Raw genomic sequence first — 21,420 nt, 5'->3', positions numbered from 1 at the left:
AAATGGGACAACTGTAATAGCATAATCAATAAATAATTTTTAAAAAATGAAGGAAATCTTACAACGTGAATGGACCTAAAGGTCCATTACGCTAAGTGAAATAAGTCAGATAGAGAAAGACAAATATTGTATGATCTCACTTATATGTGGAATCCAAAAAAAACAGAAGCAACAAAGAAAAAAAACCCAAGCTCACAGACACAGAGAACAGATTGGTGGTGCCAGAGGCAGGGTGTGGGGGATGGGTGGAATGGATGCAGAGGGCAAAAAGGCACAAACTTCCAATTTAAAGTCATGGGGGTCCATGGTGACTATAATTAATAATCCCGTGTTGTATATTTGAAAATTGCTAAGAGAATAAATCTTAAGTACTTCTCACGACTGTGACATCAGCTTTTATCTGAACTTCCAGACAGCTGATCAGCCCTACAAATGTCAGACTTGCCAGCTCCCACAATCATGTGAGCCAGTTTCTAAAACTAAATGCCCCTTGCCCTCTATATACATGTATCATACACACGCACATGTAAAAATCTATATAATAAATCTTCTCAGTTCTGTTTCTCTGGAGAACTCTGACTAATACATAGCATAAATGAGATATTATTAGTAGGAAGAAATGTATCAACCATATAAGAGAAAAAAAGTGTTTGCTAGGATATAACTGTTAATATGCTATGCTTGATTCCTACTCATGAAAAGGAGGCTGGCAGAACCTAGGCTTGGCAATACTTTGTGAGCTATCAGTCTGTGTTTCATGCCTGTTGTTTTGTTTAAAAATGCAGTGTCAATTGAAACCGCTCACATATTTCAACTGGCATTCCAACCTTCACAGGTTTGAATATAGTGACATTTGGTGGTGTTATTGTTGTCAGTTTTCCAAGTTTAAGATAATGATGCCACTGAGCCCCTTTGCTGAAATAAGTCCTAAAGGATTACTGAGCCTGACTGAGGTGGCCATGTTACAAGTATCTTCCTGAGAAAAACAAAGACACCCAAAACTGTACTCTGCATTCAGGCATCTTACACTGTCCTTGACACAAACCATACGCAATCCACCAGGTGTGGCTCTGTAGAATTTTCTCCATCTTTGATTTTGGTGAACATAGTAAGAAATGACATAGTGAAATCCAAGATAGCAAAAAGGTCATTTGAGTTAAGAAAATTATCCCAGAGCTTCCTCTCTTAAAGTTACCAGTTTGTAAAAAGAGGTTAAATTCGATCTGCTAAAACTCTAGCTGAAATGTACCATTGTTTCCCCTTCCAATTCAAGGACAGCAAGACGCAAGCAACATCTAGCGACTGACCGAACAACTGGGCGCCATGGCTTAGCCCAGATGACACGTAAGCAATACCAGGATCCTTTGAGTCCAAGATAGCCCTTGACTGGCCACCTCCAGAATCAACCCCAACTTTTCAGGACGCAGTGAGCTGTCTTTCACTGCTCTAAAAATGGTATTTTGTGGAAAACACTGAAGCCCTAAACATATATTAGTTGCTAAATACTGATCAAAACAGCTCTTGTTTGTATTCTTATCACTATAAATCAATCACTCAGCTGACCTTTGAGTAGCAAAGCTTTGGAGGCTCCCGGAAAGCTACCTTCAGTCTGATGTTCACCAGAAGCCACAATAGGAGTAAGGTGGGGCAGCACATCCCAACTTATCAAGGACAGGAAGGGGGCCTGACTGGCTGGGTGTGAGGTGAGCTATCTGTAGACACTCTGCCCTTTGCTCCCAGTCTCACTTCAGGGTCCTGCAGATCCTGACGCGGGACTCCAGGCATGGGAGGGATTAGAAATCTGTCAGCAGGGATCTGCCAGGTACAGACAGTACTCAGGAAATGTGTGTGAGTCAGCTCAGCCACTGGCTTACACAGTGAGAGGTCGGGAGCGGAGCCAAGGTGACGGGAACCCTGCCCCAGTGTGTACACCCATTTTCTGCACCCGGTTGGTTGGGGCAGTGGGACAGGACTCCTACCTCCTCCCATCCCCACTGCATGGAAGGTCTTGGTCTTCCTGGCAAGATGCATCCATTTCTAACTAAAATATTACATTCTTTAGACTCACTCCTTTTCAAAATTTGGATTCAGACACCCAAACAGTGGCTTATAGTAGATAGAGTAACCTAAGATCAAAAGGAGAACAATTCTGCTTTTGGTAAATTGAAGACATTTTATGCCAAAAATTCTTTAGGACAAGGCAGCAGTCAGATATGGTAACTATTCTCATTCTACCACTATTTCTTGTAGTGCATGTAGCAGCCAAGTGCAGTCTGTGGACAATGGACTAAGTGGAAAGCCTAGCAAAACCATAGTTCTTCATGGAGGCAAAAGTATAAATTGTAGCAGAAGAGGGGTGCGGGACTGATACACATGTGTCTCCAGGGGAAACAAGTAAATAGAAGCTGAGTATCCCAAGGACCTACCATTTGGGCCTGGTTCAGGGATAGGATAGTTCTCCTAAAGGAAACAAAATAGAAAAATCATTTAGCATGCATAATAAATTTACCTTATGAACATTTTCAATTTTTAAAAATTAAAGTGGAGTTTCATTAAAATATGTCTTACAATTAACACAGGCTCAGGCTAAGCTGTTGCTGGGTGGATGCCTGAGGGGCCACACTGAACAATGCTGTCCCCGCCCCCCCGCCCCAGCCCTCAACTGTGCACTTTGCCCCAGGTTCAGAAAAAATCTGCTCTGTGCGTCCCCAGCCAGAAAGGATGTTTGGGCTGCTCCCCTAGATCTGCCTTCACTGACAGATCCTTCTCTCCGGAAACACACCTTGGTAGATACAGATTCGTTTGATCTGGCAAACTTAGACCGGGAAAGGTCAGTGTTTCTAGCAGCTGCAGAGGTCGGAAGTGTGAGGCTATGTTTTGCCCTCTCCATCAGGGCACAGACCAACACTTAGTCCTCTCTTTCAAAACATCCTTTGTGGAATTTTAGAGCCCCCATCCACCCAGAATATGTGGGACCTGTATTTTAAACTCTCACAGGTTCAAAGAGGAATCGAGTTATAAATACTTATAATATTACAAAAATATTATTATTTTCCCTCGATGCCAACTGGCTAGGAAATTCCTGGTGATGAGGAAAGACTGAGTGGTCAAATCCAAGTGTTTATTTTATTAATTCTTTGAAGGCAGCCTAGAAGAGGAAGGGATATGAAATGTTCATAGCACCTACTAGGTGCCAGTGTTCTGGGCTTTATACATATCATGGCACATGGTCTTCCATAGCCCACAGTTTGCAGATGAGATACCTGAGACTGGGAAGTGCAATAGCTTGGTCAAGTTCATACTGCCAGGGAGTGGATAAATTAGGGATAAATCCACTTGTGTCTGATTCCCAAGCCTACCTCAATGCATCCCACTGTACCCCCAAGGTGGAATATGTCTTTTCTCCTTCAGGGATGATACAAGGAGCTGTCAACTGGTTGATGAGAAGGTCGGAGCTGGGCCCCACACACAGAACATTCTGGGAGGAGACACTACTCAAAGTTTGCCTCCTTCTGAAAGCCTCCCCAGGATGCTTTTGTGGGTAGCAATGAACAACACTGGAGCTATTTAGCTAACAAGATAATGAGCTACGTCCAAAGCAGCCTGATATGGGCAGAGGGACTTAAGGCAGTTTTTCATCTCTTAATAATTTAAACTGGCTATATCTTGAAGGAAGATGGGAGGGAGGCAGGGAGAGAAGGGGGTAGGGAATCCATTTAGAAATGGGTAACTCAGGATAGCTGACTCTCACCAAAATCTTTTTCAAAGAAGTTGCTAGGGAAAAAAGTTGCTGGTCCCACACCTGACATTATACAACATCAGGGACTGCTGTGTAGTTATGTTTCCGTTACACTGTGTGAGAGATTTAAAATTTTTAAGCTGCAGGTTAAAACAGAATAGCACCCCACCCTGCCCCCTAAAGGCACTAGAAGGTAATTTCCCAGGCGCTGAGAGAATTCCACAGCATGCTATTCATAGTTTGCCTCCAACCAGGCCAGGCCTGAACATCCCGCTTGAGGGTGGAGAGGGAGTAAGATTCCATCTTGTAGCAACTGATGGGCACATTGAGTAGGCACTGGGTGTCACTAGGAATTACTATTGTAAATATTTGTTGGGAGTTAACAGGCGGGAGCAGTTTTGACCTTACCACAGAACTAAGGCTGCAGTGGCTTTCCTAGACACTAGAGGGTGCTGTGCCCATAGCCTGGTTTTTCCTTAGTAGCAGAAAACACTTTATGGAGAATTTAAATACCTCTCCCCATTTTCTTATCTGTCTTCTTTCTTGCTAACACCAATCACCCTCACAACTCAGTTTAGCTCCTGACTCCCTTCTCTGCAGGAGGCATGCCACTTGAGCACAAGACCATGTTGAGATCAGCCCTTAAGTTGTTAATACATGCCTAAGCACAGCTGTGGAGCTCACAATGTTTTAGAAAGTTACCATAGCACATTTACTAAAAAAACCTCGCTTTTGGTCGGTGACGTTGGCTACAATCCTGTTTACTTAACCACCTTTTCTGTCTCACATTTCACTGGTGATATCTTTCATTTATCCTATTTCTCATTTATCAAAGTTTCTTAGCTCCTCTGAGTTCTGGAATATTCACTTTTATCTCCACAGCCCAAGCAGGCATATTGAAGGTTTCGTAAATGGGATTACTTATCTGTGCATGACAGTAACAAGGAGGTAACAGTTGAGTAACTGTTCTTTATTGTAGTTATGTCAGCTTTCTAGCATTTTTTCATGTTGTCATAAATAGTTCACATACATATTCTCCTTCTATCTCCTTGAGGTCTCCCCTCCATGACTCTGAATAAGTCATGTAAGTCAGGAGGACCTGTGGGAACATGGAATCATCTCAGGTGCTTCTAGCATCCTAAATTTTATTGTGCCCTTCCTAAATATATTTTCTCAAATTAGCCTAAAAATATTTCTGAATATATCCTAATGGCCCCCTTTCCTCTACTTCTACCTGCACATCTGAGTTCACACCCTCCAGTACCTCTGGCACGGGCTGCAGCACTGGCCTCAACCTGAGGAGAAATCAGGAGCAGGAGCCTCTTCCCTCCGCCAGCCCACGCGAGTGGTGCGGTGGTGAAGAACTCAGACCCAAGGAGCATCTGTCCATGCACAAATCCAGGCTCCTCTCCACTAGCTGTGTGACCTCGGGGTAATTACATAACCTCCAGTGCCTTCAGTTTCCTCCTCTGTTTAATGAAGATACTCATACAGAGAGTACCTGGCTCAGAGTAAGTTAGCTCTTATTACAAAAGAAAATCAAAGTTCTTTTCTTATAGTTAGCTCACAGTACGGTTGAACCAGCTTTGGACAACCTTGTTCTTTTCCTTCTCAAAGGGTAAACTTTTTATTGTTTTGGAGAAAAGTTGTACTTCTCTTGTTTTCATGTCAGTATTAAGAGAACTTAACTGCTCCTTTAAAGGATGGAATATAGAAGCGAACTAGGACTCCAGCAATGTTATAGACTTCATTGTATCAATTGAATACAGATGAATGTAAAGCCACACCCCCTAGCTTACAGTGAGAGACAGCAGACAGGGCTCAGAGAAGGTGGTCATCCCTGCTTTCCGTCTTTACAGCCCACCTTCTCCCACCTGCCAGGCCTCCTGTCAGCCAGCTGGCTGGCCGCCCTGCACACTTAGGGAGAGCAGAGGAGGAGCCCTATTTTTGCTTCCCCTCCTCCTCAATTTTCCCTCCCTTGAGTGCCTGAAAGGTGTTTTGAGGGTGGGAGGAAAGTCCAAAGTTTCCCCAGTTGGTCGCTGTGCCACAAGGCTTTGTTCTTGGCATAGGTCCTGGCGAACAGGGTCAAAGTAGAAGGGTCAGACACTCTCCCAAAGTCCTCTCAGCCATCTCCAGCACAGGCTGCCTGGGCTCCAAGCCTCCCGCATTCTCAAACCCACCCTGCACTCACTTGTTTATATCCAGGGGAACCACTTCACTGCTGGCTGATCCCTCTCCTTCAAGATCCTACATGAGGCGGGAGGTGAGGGGAAAGAGACATCTGGGATGGACTTCCTAATTGCTGTGGGAATTGGAGATTTAGGGTTGGATGTGCTGAGATTGTGGTGTCTGGGGACATCCAGGTAGGGCTGTCCAAAAGGTGGGTCAGGATTAGACTCATGAACTTGAATCATGAACACAGACTGAAGCAAAGCCTACAAGACACCTTCCCTATCCTCACCAGGCTGCGAAGGTGACCCCTTCCTCTCCTTTGAGCTTCCCCGGAACTTAGAACTGAATCCATTCAGAATGGGTAAAGGATTTTTTAATTTTCAGTTATGATAAATAAACTTAAGAAAATAATTTCCTCCTAATTCAAAAAATGTGAACACAACCATACATGAATTTACTAGACGATTCTTTTTAGGTACAAAAATAAACATTTATTTAAAATGAGAAATAAAACCACAATGAATCACAATTATTAAAAAAGCTGACTAGTATGACAAAACTCAAAAGACAGTAAAACAACTATTATTATGATTGACTTATTGACAAAACTAGATGATTCTTTAAGCAAAAATACAATGTCTGAGCTTTATAGATGCTCTAGTCCAGTGATTTTCAACCTTTTTCATCTCGTGGCATACATAAACTAATTACTAAAATTCTTCAGCACACCAAAAATATACTTTTTGTTGACCTGAAAAAAATAGGCATAATTTTGATTCGATCACACAGGACAGCGATTGTTGTATTGGTTATTATCATTTTTTTATTTGACAATCTAAGGGAAAAGAGGTCAGTGCCCCTGACTAAACAGTCAGGTACTGCATATTTTACAAATTCTTATGGTGCCCTGGCTGGTGTGACTCAGTGGATTGAGTGCCAGCCTGCGAACCAAAGGGTCGCTGGTTTGATTCCCAGTCATGGCACATGCCTGGGTTGTGGGCCAGGTCCCCCAGGCAAGCACACGTTGATGTTTCTCTCCCTCTCTTCCCCTCTGTCTAAAAATAAATAAATAAAATCTTTTTAAAAAATTCTTATGGCACAGCGGTTGAAAATCACTGCTCTAGTCTGTTAGTTAACATTGAATAAGGGCTATGTTCAGGCCCATGAAATTGAACGTTTACATTAAAAAAAAAAAAAAAAACCTGTTGCCCTGAATATCACTTGCAAAATCTGACCATATTCTCTCCAGTTATATAAGTACACATTTCTCCACCTTAATTTCTTTTTTAATTATAGAGAGATATCACTTTGTTGTTCCACTTATTTATGCACTCATTGGTTGTTTCTTGTATGTGCCCTCACCAGGGATCGAACCTGCAACCTTGGTGTATTGGGACAATGCTCTAACCAACTGAACTGGCCGGCCAGGGCTTTTTCCTCAATTTCTGTCATGCAATTTTAAAAGAGAACCCTCCCCCACACCCATTAATTCTGGTTTCCCTCTCAGAATAGGGTTAACTTTTACCATGTCTCTTAGTAGTACTAAAACTTACTATATACAATGTTAAAATCCTATTTGTGATATTGTTTACTTCTCTTCCTGCTTTTCCTCTAAAAAGAGGAAAATTTTACCTTTTTCAGACAAAGGCACTGCCCTTCCATAGCAGTATTTGTTGGATTTAATTTCCTGTTGTTTATCTATTTTGGGGTTTGTTTCAAAGCTGAAACAGTTAATGTAAAGGGAAGGAAGGTATTTCTTTGGGCTATTTGCTACTACCCAGTTTTCCCTTTTTCTGAAGGAGTTTTAAATTCTATTTGTCGTCTCAACTGCCTCTGTCTGCTAAGTCTAGCTTAGGTATTAAAGGTTAATTAGCCTGCATTTCCCCAATCAGAGTAAATGCTGCTCCTTAAAGCCCATGAATTTCATCATATAGAAGCTGCTGGCTCTGTCAGCTGGTGGCAGAACTAACCAGGGAGACCAGGGAGAGACGTGATGCCCAGGACCACTTGGGCTGTGAGTATTCAAGGACTCCTCTTTCTACAGTCTCTTCCTTCTCAACCAGAAATCTTAACAGTAAAGTGTACGTGCAAGGAAGGGGACATTTAAATGTATTAAGTTACAGATACAGAATTATCCTAGTTTTTAAAATATTGTTAGAGGTTCAAAGTAATTCTTTTGCCGTAGGGCATAATACAGTTCCTGAAAGATCAAAAACTCATGTCTTCATGAACTCATTAATGTTTAAACTTGATCCTGGCACATTACTTTCTCTGCTCTTTATAACTAAACATCAACCCACCATCCTAAAATTATTATTTTCCCTTTAACTTGTTCTCTCCAGGCACAGCTAATGGTAAAACATTCAGGTGTGCATCAATGCCTGGAGTTACATAAATAAATCCTGTAGATAACCCTTGTGGTGGTCAACAGCTTGGACACAGGGACCATGTTGTTCCTGTTTCCTTTATCCAGATGCTTGTGACTAAAATCTGGTAGAGCTGGCTATCAGGAATAAGGGAGATAAAGTGTACTCGGTATGGCCAGACTGTTACTGATATGTAATGCAATCTGTACATGAACTGACAGGAGCATTTAGAAATGTTTTTAGCATTTTGATATTACTGTAACATCCACAAAGTTTATGAAGCTTTTGTAAGGATTGGGTATTCTAAAATTCTCATAAATATAGAAACTACTGTATTTTTTGGACTATCTGACGCACCGGACCATAAGACACACCTCAGGTTTTAGAGGAGGAAAACAGGGGGAAAATTTTTGAAGCAAAAAATGTGGTCCTGCTCCTGCCTCCTGTGACCCTGCTCCACCGCCATCCCCACCCTCAACCCCAGTGAGCCAGGTAAGCTACATTCAGACTACAAGACGCACCCCCTTTTCCTCCCAAATTTGGGGGGGTGCATCTTATAGCCCGAAAAATATGGTAACTCATACTTTTCAAGTTCACATGATCTAAGATTAATCTTTAATAAGTAAAAGCTAGCTTAACTTTGTTGGTTTAAATAAAACAGATGTCTTTATTTCATCTGGGTTTTACAAAATTAAGTCCATGTTAATTACTGACTTCAATGTCTATGAAGTGTTTCTAGAGGATAAGTGATTAAAAAAAAATGAATAGTCGGTGCTATGGGAAACCTAAGAGGGCCATTTGGTTCTTCCCTGCTCCCTGGCTTCCCATTTTTCAGCCTTTGCATTCCTTCCTACATCAAATGCATCTAAGTTGGACTTTGATGAGGGAACTTATCAGTTGACATTATAGAAAGACATCTTACACTATTGTTAATGTTTGATAAAGTCACTTCAAGAAAATGCAAAGTCTGGAACTGCTGACTTTCACAGCAAGCTCCCAGGAGACAAAGACTTTAGATACTGTTTTTTAGAAAAGACATCAAATAAAAGAAACTCCCCACATTCGTTGGAAGGGATCTTATCAGGGGTCTAACCACAAATGGACATCTGCCTCTATCTCTGACACTTGACTCTCCCTACAACGGACATCAAGGTGCCAAAGGTGCCCCTAGAATGAGAAACTGCTGACATCAGAGGTAGGCAGCCATCCCAAGACATCGACAAAGCCTGCATAACTATGGATGGGTATTGGACTCAGAATTACTTGTCTTTACCTATTTGCTAATGATATTAGTCATACAAATAGTTACTTATTATTTGGGTTTTTCTATATAAGTCCAACTATTTACGATTGCTGCACATATGTAAAATAACTGTTAATACTCTTCTTATGGCTTATGTAAATGTTATACTAGATGCCAGATACAGAAAAATGAGACAGGAGGCAAAACTTGGATCCTAATGGTTCAGGATAGCAATAATCCAGAGTGCTGTTTCCCAATGAAGGTCATAAGACCTGCCTGCCCTCCCCTTTTTGGGAAAATTCCACCCCAGCTCATCCCATGGTTACGGTATTGCCCCATCCCCAATGGTCAATAAGATGATGTAGGTTCTGAAATTTGCTAGGAACCAGCCTTCTTAGCTCTGGGAGGCCACATTATCAGACCAAAAGGTTGGTCATCAATGCATCCTTTAGATTGATTTATGACCAAAAGGGGAAATTGTAAATGAAAAAGGACTTATTTGAAAAGTAACATCACAGGATGATGTGATCCTAAATTCCTAACTGGACAGGTCATGGTGAACAGTCACATCCCAGGTATATAACTTATTTAGTAGAAGGCTTATCTTTTCCTTAAGCAAGCCCTGCCCATTGTTTCTATGCATCTAGGTTAACACGCCTTTGAAATGCCCCCTTTTAGACCCCTCCTTTCTAAAGGAGACCACCCTTAAGAGAGCACAAAACCTCATTAACTATCCTATAATCTGATCCTACCTTGCTTCCTCCCATCTTCATGTAATCTTCCTTTGTTACCCTTCTAATTTAAAAAATGAAAAACTATTATTCTTAGGAATACTTTAGATCTCGTTCCCTGGCATATGTCATTTGGACATTTCTTAACATTGACACCTTCAAGAGTCAGCTCAAGCAGTACTCATCTCTAGGGCCTCCTCCCTGGGCCAAGGGCCCCTCCCTGGGGGCCTTTACTCTGTTACCTCCAAAGTCCTCACACTGTTTTATTGTTTATTTCAACTCTCTGTCTCCCTAGAGCAGCTTGGGGTTAGAGGTTGTATCCTCCTCCTCCTCTTCTCTGGGCACCCAGCCCGTGCATGGACCATGGAAGGCAGACTCTCATCTAGTATATGTTTGTGGAATAAAGGACTGAGTTTGAAATTACTCTGTAAGCTGTGTAGGGCTGAACCACTTTTCCTTCCTCATAATACCATCTGGCACTGGTAGCAGTGAACACTGCTGTCATTTTAATTCAGGACCTTGAGTGGAGGCTCTCAGATGAATGAAGAAAGCACTGGAATGGGACTCCGAACCTCTGAGTTCTTGTCTGGGCTCTAACCAAGCCTGTCACTTTGGGGATGGAACTTCAGCTGAGGAAATAGAGTTGGCTCAAGGCAAGAGTTCTTAGTCTGGGGTCTACAGACCTCTAGAGAATCTATGCAGGGGCTTATAGGAAGTCTGAAATTGTTGCATTCTGTAGGAAGAGAGACCACAGATTCTCAAATAGTCAAAAACTGCTAACCTGGATAATCTCTGGGGTGTCTCCAATCTAGATCCTGGTGATGTATGTTCTCTTTGCAGGGAAGGAGGTGCTAGGGAGTGACAGGGATGGAGGGCACTCGTCCGTCCCACATATCCACCACCATTCCAGGCCCATCTGAGATGGACTTTGTCAAGGGATCCCTGGCACTATCCCAAGGCTAACTCTGCAGCTCCCAAAACTTTGGCCTCAAGAGCCAGAGAACAGAGGCAGGGTCTGGGCAGAGAAGATATATATAATGCTCTTAAAGGGGCAGGGGAGCAGGACCAGAAAGGAAAAAGACTAGAAAGTGAACCAGATGTGGACTAAGGGAGGTAAGGAGGAAAGAAGCTTTATAGACAGAGACTCTCAAGATCCAGAAGTCTGGCAAAGGCACAGCGAACACCAGGAGTCCTGGTGATGGAGGCCTGTGCTGGAAGAAAAGGAGGAAGGAAGTGAGTACCTGGAAGTGCTGAGTACTCTCCTGATCAGAATAACCCTGCAAAGGAGGTTACATCAGCCGCAAGCAAGAGAGATTACATGAGTTCTACAGCTTTTTAATGTCCCTCTGGTCCTCCTTTCTGCCCTGCACTGTCTGCCCAGGGGAGAAGTTTGGGACATGTCCTAAGTCAAGCAGCCTCCCTGGTAAGTCTTCTGAAAAGTGCAATGACAGAGGTGGACTAGCCGGCAAAGGAGGGAGGAGAAGGCGTCAATCATTTTACTACCTACCGGGGCTCCAGCCACGTGCCAGCCTTAGGCTAGGTTCCGGAGGCATGCGACAAGAATCCTTAGCACCTTAGCACCAAATGTCTAGCGCCAACCGCCAACCGTCCCCCTCCCCCCAACATGGTAACCATCCGGGATCAGAGTGGCCAGGGCCCGCAAGCTGCAGGGCCGGTGCAGGGCTGGAATTGGCGAGCTGGCCCGAGGCAGGGCTCTGAAGCCAGTGGGGCAGGGTAGAGCTAGGTTTCCCACTCCCCTTCCCGTTTTACCAGGCGCAGGTCCCCGGGTCCGTGTACCACCAGGGAGAGGTTCTCGGGCTTGGTCGCCGCCATGTCGCTCTTGCCTCCCGGGTTGAAGCTGCAGTCTGCAGGACACGTGGAGGTTCTGGTGGCAGCGGGGCCGAGGGTCCGGGGTAAAGGGATGAAGGCCGGGCTTGGGCCGGCCGCACTAGCCCGGCCAGGGGCGGGGCTTCCTCGTCCCTGACAGCCTGGGCGGGGCTTGCGGGGAGGGGCGGGGCTGTCCGGCTCTCGCACTGGAGAGAGAGAGCCCTAGGAGCTGATGAGGCCATTGGGAGACAAAAGCCTGTCCGCAGCCTCGAGCCTCCTCACACCCAGTCAAACACTGCTGCCTTTAAAGCTGCCACCGCCTACACTTTGAGGAACAGGCGCCCCGAAGATGCAAAGTCCGCGTTGGCCCGGTGTCCCCAGCATCCAGCAAAGTGCCTGGCGCGAGTAGGAGTGAATGAACTAATTGGTGCATTAATGTAAAGAAGCTGTGAAATGGAATCTTTGGGTCTCTTTTTAAAATTTTATTGATTTGGGGGTGGGGAGGGAGAGAGAAGCATCGATTTGTTGTTCGACTTATGTATGCATTCCTCGGTTGCTTTCTCATATGTGCCCTGACTTGAGATGGAACCACAACCCTCATCAGGACGATGCTCTAACCAACTGAGTTACCTAGCCAGGGCTGTGAGCCTTCTTCTCTTAACCAACTCTGCTTCTTACGATAGAAGCAGGATTTCTGTCTAAATTCTTCCTTCAAGCTGCTCTCCTCAGAAACAGTGAAGTTTTACTCTAACAGGAGAGAGCTGTCCACTGGACAAGCCTAAGCCCACAAAGGACCCTACCTCATTTGATAACAGTGCTCACAATTTCATTCCATGTAGCCTCTTTCTTATTCTGCCAGATCCTTTTACCTCCTTCAGGAGAATTCCCTAGCCCTTGAAGATGACCCCATGTAGCACTTACTGCATGCCCCACCTATGGGACACAGCCTGTACTTCCAATCCTTTCCCCAATGCACTGGAAGCCCACTGAAGGCAAGGTTTCATTTCTTAAATAGAACCTGGTAAAATTTTCTATACAGTGTAGGAGATCAAAAAAATATTTGATGATGAATGTGGATCAAGTTCTAGAACCTCAATAATGACAAAAAAAATGTGTGGAGGGATAGTGTTATAACGTGTGACAAGCCAATGGGATGGATATTTGCAGGGCGCTTACCAAGTCAGTTCTGTGCTTTGCTTTGAGAGACCTCCCACAAAGCTTGGCTGTGCTTGACTGGCTCTTCCAGCAGCTCCTGCACTCAGCTCCTAAGCAGGCCTTGCTGGGAGAGATGGCTAAGTGGAGTTTCAGGCCTTCACTCACATACCCGAATTTGAAACTCACCATTCAGGAACATTTGAGATCTTGCTTCTAGCACATGTTGTCAGTTTGCTCAAATAAACTCATAAAAATTCTCAATAAAACACAAAAAACTCACCTTTCCCTCCTTGCCTTGTGGGGTTTCCATACAGTTTCCCAAGCATGTCTTTTCAGTGGATGAAGCTGAAGATGGAGAAAACTCCAGGAATATCCCTCAGAGACCTGGTCTTTCCTCAGGATAATAAGCAACCCTGAGGCATCAGAATACAGACAGGACCTGACTAATGATTATAAGTCCGGGACCTCTGGCAGGCTAAAGATAGCATCCTGGACTAAGTTATGGTTTAGCTCCTGAGTCCTAAGGTAGAACTATCCCCTGGCTACTTTCCTGTGAGATCAGACCAAGGGACACCAGAACAGACCTCAGAGCTGTCCTCAAGACCTAAAGAAACGAGTTATTACCCTTATCTCACCTTCATCAATCAGTTCCCAGCATGAATCCATAGTCCATATTGTCTTGTGATTTTGCCTTATATAATCTGTAACCTACATGCCATCAGGGAGTTTGGGCTTTTGAGCATTAGTTACCCATTCTCCTGGGTGATGACATTGTAATAAAATAGCCTATCTTTCTCCAGTGCAGTTTTCAGTGTTTAAGTGTTTGGCTCTGCTAGTACCAGGTGGGTAAACTTTTTCTGTTCAATAACAGAATTGCTTAAGAGCTGAAGGCCACTTGGAGTAGACACTTTTTTTTAAATTTATTTTTAGAGGGTTGGGGGGGATGGGAAAGAGAGGGAGAGAAACGCTGATGGTTGCGTCTCACATGCTCCCAACCGGGGTCCTGGCCCATAACCCAGGCATGTACCCTGACTGGGAATCAAACCTGTGACCTTTCAGTCTGCAGGCCAGCACTCAATCTACTGAGCTACACCAGCCAGGGCATGAAGTAGACACGTTTTGACTTTTAAATTAAGACAACAGAGTTCCAGAACCAAAGCAAAAGTCATTAAAATAATGACACAACAGCTACACTTGGAGTAGTATTTATTTTCTCCTGAGTAATAATTCTCTGAAACTGTTTTGAAGGGACAAAGAGATTTGAAAATGCGGGACACAAATTTAGAAATATGTCCTATGACTAGGGTCCTTTATAGAAAAGCTAAAAGGGCGAGTTGACAGGATTCCCAAGAAACTGACATTTTTAAGATAAAAAAGTAAGTTGTTATTATAGTATTTAAACAACTTGTTGTGACATTTCTACATAATTTCCTAACAGAGACCAGCATTCACAGTGGTGAGGAACAGACTTTTCTAAGCATTTTACTGAATAAGGGATAAAATGCTGGCATTGCCTTTGCTGGTGGCCTGCTTGGCACAGCTTCTCTGGGTCCCCGCCTGACTTTTCAAACAGCACAGCACTTTGAGGCACTCTCTCACTGCATACAACTTGAACAAGTTGATAAATTTCTGCTGTGAACACTTATTTAGAATTTAGAAATGAATTTATGAGATGCATATCTTCTGGTGTCACATATCTAGAAGAAGGGAGACATTAGCCTAGAGAACATTTTGTCACAGATGCTGGGTTACTTCAAGTCTGGATTACACAGTGTACTAACAAGAAAAATTAGAGTGCCAGAAGACCTTAGTGTCCCAGAGGTCAGAACAATTGTAAAATCTTGATTTCCGGGTTTCTCCACTTGGTCATCAACTATTCAATTACCCAAACCTGGATATTTACAATAACAACAACAAAAGAAATAAAAACAAACAAATAAAAAAACCCATGAGATTTCTTGCAAACCTTAGAAATAAGGTTTTCTTTTTTTTTATTTGTAAATTCCCTCTCCCTGTCTTCCGCTTTACCTTCCATTGACAATCACACTACACATTCTCTTTTTTTTAATTTTAATTTTTTTATTGTTATTCAATTACAGTTGTGTGCCTTTTCTCCCCATCCCTCCACCCCACCCCAGCTGAACCCCCCTCCCTCCCCCACCTCCACCCTCCCCCTTGATTTTGTCCATGTGTCCTTTAGAGTAGTTCCTGTAATCCCCTCTCCTCACTGTCCCCCCCCACTCCCCCCTGACCATTGTTAGATTGTTCTTAACTTCAATGTCTCTGGTTATATTTTGAGAAATAAGGTTTTCAATGAGAGTTAAACTAGCAAAATTTTTATGCAATGGATGAGATTAGTGCACTGCCCTAAGGAACTAATAATATACCTACCATTAACAAAACTCAAGAAAGGGTTAAGAAGGGTTAGGAAAAGGGACTCAGAAAGCCGAAATTTTAGTCTAGAACTACCCAGGGAAGAGCGACCCATGGTGGTAGTACTAGCTGGGCTGCTAGCACAGAGAATGGAGCAATGGGACCAGTTAAAGGTTATGCTACATATCAGCTGAGGATGGTGACTTGTACGTAGATAAATGGTGGAAGTGAAAACACGGTGAAGTGGAAAGATCCAAGATGTATTCTGAAGGGAGTTTCCATGGGACTTCATAAGGGATTGGCTTGTAACAGTTGAGGAGAAGATAGTGGAAATGTTGATTCCCAGATTTCTGACATGACAAACTGGATGGATGAGATGCTATTATCTGGTATAGGTAGCACTGAGGGAAGCGAAGTAATTTAGGAAAGGCCAAGTTTGAGATGCCTATAAGGTAGGCGAAACAACCCAAGGGAATGTTTGATATAAGGGCCTGGAAAAGTCTAGGCTTGAAAAGTCTAGATTTAGAAATCATTGGTATGTAAAATGTATTTTAAAAAAATAAGAGAATGAGGTGATAGAGGGAGAGAGTGTAGAATGAAAAAAAGACAGCCCAGGTCTTAGCTCTGAGCATCTAATATTGAGGGGCCAGGAAAAGGAAAGGGACCAGCAAACGATGCTGAGAGTCAAGTGAAGCCATAATAGAAAAAGTCAGCATTTAAAAAAAAAAGCAGCCAACTATTGATTACTGATGTGAGATAGGTTAATAAGTCAGGACAAGTGAAATAAGGAAACTAAGACAGATAGTTAAAGGGACAAGAAGTTTACAGTCACTTAGTAAATCACAAAATCCTATCTTCCCAACCAAGGTCACTTCAGAGTAAGTGGTTTGTTTACACTTCCCCAGCAACCAGAGTATAAATGGCTTAAATCACTCTACTTGGGGAGATAGATAACAGAAATGAAGTTAGCTCCATTTGTGCCAACAACACCCAAGGACTGATGAAATCAGTGGAATAAATCTCATTTTCATACATCAACATAAAGCTGGTGAATATTCCATTGAGATTCTCCCTTAAGACCTCCCATAAAATTCCTGCCTTTAGAAAACAATTAAGAACCTTCATGACAAAGACCTAGCAAGAGCTCTCTCTGGAGCACGCCTTCCTTTCCTCTCAGGTGTGCATCTTTACTTTCTCTCCTAAACTTTTCTCTCCATGAGACTTGCAACCAGGGGAACAAAGGGAATGGCAGCTCATCCTGGGCTCACCCCCTGAACTTATCTCCCAGCACTCCTTTTCTCTGACTTTTTAGTGAGCTAACAGCTGCCCTGCCACGGCTCACTTCTTCCCTATACGTTTCTAGGGAGCCAAAGCAGAGTACTGCCTAGGCTCTCTCCTGTTGCTTCTTCTACCCTAAGCCCTTCCTGTGTTTCAGTGTCTCCAGCTTTATTTTTTTTTCATTTATTTTTATTGTATTTTTTCCGTTACCATTTATACTCCTTATATCCTCTTCCACCTCCACCCACCCTCTCCCCACTACTGCAATCACCACACTGTTGTCCATGTCCATGAGTCCCTTTTTTTTTACTCAAGCCCACCAACCTCTAAACTCTCCTGACCCAGAGCTGTCAGTCTGCTCTCTATCTATGAGCCTGTCTCTATTTTGCTAGTAAAGAACTTATAAAACTCAATACCAAAAAACAATCCAATTAAAAAATGGGCAAAAGACCTGAATAGACTACTTCTCAAAAAAAGATATACAGATGGCCAATAGACACATGAAAATATATTCAATGTCACTAATCATCAGAGAGATGCAAATTAAAACCACAATGAGATACCACCTCACACCTGTCAGAATGGCTATCATTAATAAATCAACAAACAACAAGTGATGACAAGGAAGGGGAGAAAGGGGAACTCTTTTGTAGTGTTGGTGGGAATGCAGATGCTGTAGCCACTTTGGAAAGCAGAATTGAGTTACCTCAAAAAATTAAAAATATAACTGCCTCATGACCCAGCGAATCCACTTCTGGGAATTTACCCAAAGAAACCTGAAACACTAACTTGAAAGAATATAAGCATCTCTATATTCATTGCAGCATTATTTACAACAGTCAAGATTTGGAAGCAGCCCAAGTGTCCATCAGTAGATGAGTGGATAAAACAACTATGGTATATTTACACAACAGAATACTATTAAGCCACAAAAAAAGAAGGAAATATTACCCTTTGCAACAGCATGGATGGACCTAGAGAGTATTATACCAAGTGAAATAAGCCAGTCAGAAAAAGATAAATGCCATATGATTTCACTCAAATGTGGAGTCTAATGAACAAACTGTCTCCAGCTTTAATAAATGTACTCTCAAAATCACCTGGATTCATGTTATGAAATCTAAAAAGTATCTAGTGAATTGAGCAACAAGGAGGTCACTGGTGATCATGGAAAAGAGTTTGGGTATGAAGGTATGAGAAGGAGACATATTGGGTTGAGATCATTCATCCACTCATTCAGCAAATATGTAATAAGTATCTATGACATGTGACATACAAGGTGTTAAATAAGACAGACACAATCCCCACTTCGGGGAGGGAAAGCCATTTAATAGATAATCACAAAAGTAATAACCGAACCATAATTATGATAAGAGCTATGAAGAAAAGAGTAAGGATACCATGAAATTGTGTAACAGGGGAACCTAGTCCAACTTGAAAGCAAGGGAAGGTTGCCCCTCAAGAAGTGATGTATAAACCGTACTTGAAAGTTTTGGGTAGTCACAACAGTGAGGCAAGAGAGAGACAGTGTGTGTATTCCAGGCTGAAGGAGTCCTAGCGGGAGTGGGTGGGGGCCATCATTAAAAGTCAGTAGTATGGCAGGGCTACAGTGAAAAACGGACCCAACCCCGGGGTGTACATAGGTCTCCTTGTGCTTCATATTTTTGGAAATACAGGAGTGCAAGAAGAAATGTAGTGAGAATGTCTGTGGCTAAAGATATTAGGGGAAATGCTGGAAAATTACATTTCTCCAAGGGGAGGAGTTCACTCTGAGGTACAAAGTTTATTTCTGCAGCAAGAACAGGGAGAGAGCTTGGTGGTGGAGGCTCCCAGGACTGGTTTGGTTCTGGGAATCAGATAGGGTGGAAAAAGAAATCCTATTGACAAGCCTTACTTGCTGGCAGCAGTCGGGAGGAGCAGGTAGGCTGTGTCATGAACAGCCCAACAGCTGTCTGTCTTTGTGGCTGGAAGAAGTAGGAGCTAAAAGAGCTGTTATAAACAGCCGGGGATATAGGGGAAAGTCTTGATAGCCTAGAACTCATTATTGTCCTCTTCCCTTCATGTCACGTCTACAAATAGCTGGTCCAGGAATAATTTACCTCACTCAGAAATTATTTATCAATTAAGGACCAGAATAGGAACTGTACAAACTTGATACAGGAAGAAAGGAAGAGGAAAAGAAATGCAGACAATGAATATTCACCAGGTTTATATTGCTGAGGAACAAATGGAACTTGTGATAGAACAGTTTGCCATAGAACTGAAGAGGATATCCAATGTGGAGGTCCTATACATGGAGGGCGGTGGTGGCAGGGGACCGACACGGGGGGTGGGGGGAACAGAGGTGTGGCAATCTAGTGGGATGAAAAGGGCATCCTCACAGGTCAGTGGCAGTAACATGGGGCCCTAGAAGGGTGAGGAGGAGGCCACGCAGAAGCAGACAGCTCAGTGTGAGGTGAGGAAGACTCAGTATAACCACAGGGACTCAGTATGACGAAGGGATAACCACAGGGAATGGCCAGTGTGGGTTGTAGGAGCGTGGGTAGGCTGGGGACAGCATTTGCACAGATAAAGAGGCAGCCATAGAGATGGGAGATGGACACACACAGGGCATTGATAAAATAAGTAAATATATCAAGAATGACGGGGGCGAGGTTTCTCACGGTTAGAAAAGGGAGGCATAAATATAGAAAGAGTAAAAAGAGAATGAAGCCTGTGTGGTGTCATATAAAATTGAACAGATCAGTGTGAACTCACAGTTTTCAGTGTACATAGACATAGACATAAATATAGATATAAATATCTATATGTGTGTTCACATATACTCCATAGCTCTGTCTAATGGAAGAGCTTGGGAACAGTGCTATCTGAATGCAAAGAGCATATCTAGCATCCAAGTCTTGGTTACTTTTTTAAAAAGATTTTATTTATTTATTTTTAGAGAGAGGGGAAGAGAGGGAGAGGAACATCGATGTGTGAGGGAAACATCAATTAGTTGCCTCCCACATATGCCCCAACCAGGGACTGGGCCACAACCCAGGTATGTGCCCAGACCAGGTACCGAAATGGTGACATTTTGCTGTGTGGGACAGTACTCAACCAACTGAGCCACGCTGGTCAGGGCCAAATCTTGGTTCCTAAATACTATTCTCCACTAAAAGGAACTATGATTCCTTAAGGAAATGGCTTCATGTAGGGTCTGGGACATGAAAAGTACAAGATGAACCTGGTAAATCTGGTTGTGCCAGAACCTTAGGAATTGTTTTGAGAATGATGGTGCACATGAAAGGACACAGAAGCCGGTCTGAGGGGACCTACTGGCTAAACCAGAGGCAGTTTGAACATAAAAATAAATAATAATAGTAACAGATTATAGCCCACTGAATGAAATAGGAAACCATGAGACCGAACTGTTAAAAATTAACCAATTAATTCATTAAAAGTATGACAAAGAATGAGTAGTTACATAATCCGAACCCCTGCCCCACAAAGTATTTATTAGTTACACAGGGAAAAAGGGTAACTTTATAGCAAAAAATCCTGCATACGCCACCTTAATCAAATGAGCAAAGTTAATATGATCAGCTTGGAACAAATGCAAATCATGTACCATTTGATAGGATGCAATGAAAAGAAAACAGCATTACTACTGAGATAACCATGCAAAAAATGCATAAGCTGATTCTAATCACGAGGATACATTAGACAACTCAAACTGAGAGACATCGTGCAATAACTGGTCTGTGGTCTTTAAACATGGCAATGTCATCATGTCAAAGAAAACCTGAGGAAATGTTTCAGCTAAAGGAACTAAACAAATGATAACAAAAGGCGGCCCGTGATCCTGAATCGAATCCATTTGCTATAAAGGACATTATTAGAGCAATTGGTAAAACTGGAATGGGGTCCAAGGATTAACTGATAGTAATATATATTATATACTAATGTTCATTTCTTGATTTCTAAGATCATGCTGACAAGGATTAGGAAACTCAGTTTTTTGTATTGTACCTGCAATTTTCTATAAATAAATTGGAAGGAAAATTCAATAGTGTATTTACCTTTATAAGAAGGCACGGTAAGACATTTTTGAACATGCAGGAACTCAAGAGGTATTGTTTCTATGAGCCTTCCTTGAAGAAACTATTAGAAGATGAACTTAGCCAACCAAGTGATGAATGAGAAAACTACAGCAAAAAAGAAGGGTTATTGAGTGCAAGAGAAGGCAAAGAAAAAAAATGTACTAATTTCATTATTTGTTCTATTAGTATGTTGATAAAATAATACCTACAAAATGAAGATTAGGTGTATAAGTTATAAAGACACTCACTAAAACAAAAATATAGGCTGATTTTTCAGAAAAAAATTAAAAATACATATTACTGTAATGAGGTTCAGAGCGTGGGTCCCCTGAAAATAGGGGAACAACCCTAACAATCCTGTCTTCGGAATTTAAGATACATTGCATAACAATGGCAAGTTAAGGAAGAGGGCTGCTGCCCAGGGCAAATTGTGTACAGGACTCTGAGAACAGAG

General features: G+C 42.6%; 1 protein-coding gene across 2 annotated transcripts in view; it reads right to left on the bottom strand.

Moving 5' to 3' along the window:
* Window positions 1-12,213, bottom strand: part of SORD (sorbitol dehydrogenase) — a 35,635-nt gene extending 23,422 nt beyond the window's left edge. The window contains exons 1-2 of one of the 2 annotated variants that reach the window (XM_045201789.3): window positions 12,022-12,213; window positions 2,427-2,460 (exon numbers count right to left, since the gene is read on the bottom strand). In XM_045201789.3, the coding sequence (XP_045057724.1) occupies window positions 2,427-2,460; window positions 12,022-12,084 (97 nt within the window). In that variant the 5' untranslated portion in view covers window positions 12,085-12,213. The remainder of the gene's footprint in view (window positions 1-2,426; window positions 2,461-12,021) is intronic. The other variant, XM_024568291.4, reaches the window with a different exon arrangement.
* Window positions 12,214-21,420: the final 9,207 nt, after the last annotated feature.

Source organism: Desmodus rotundus, chromosome 7 (assembly GCF_022682495.2).
Source record: "Desmodus rotundus isolate HL8 chromosome 7, HLdesRot8A.1, whole genome shotgun sequence".
In the NCBI taxonomy this organism is placed as follows: Eukaryota; Metazoa; Chordata; class Mammalia; order Chiroptera; family Phyllostomidae; genus Desmodus; species Desmodus rotundus.
Note: the sequence above shows the minus strand (reverse complement) of the source record. Positions and strands in the feature narration are given on the sequence as shown.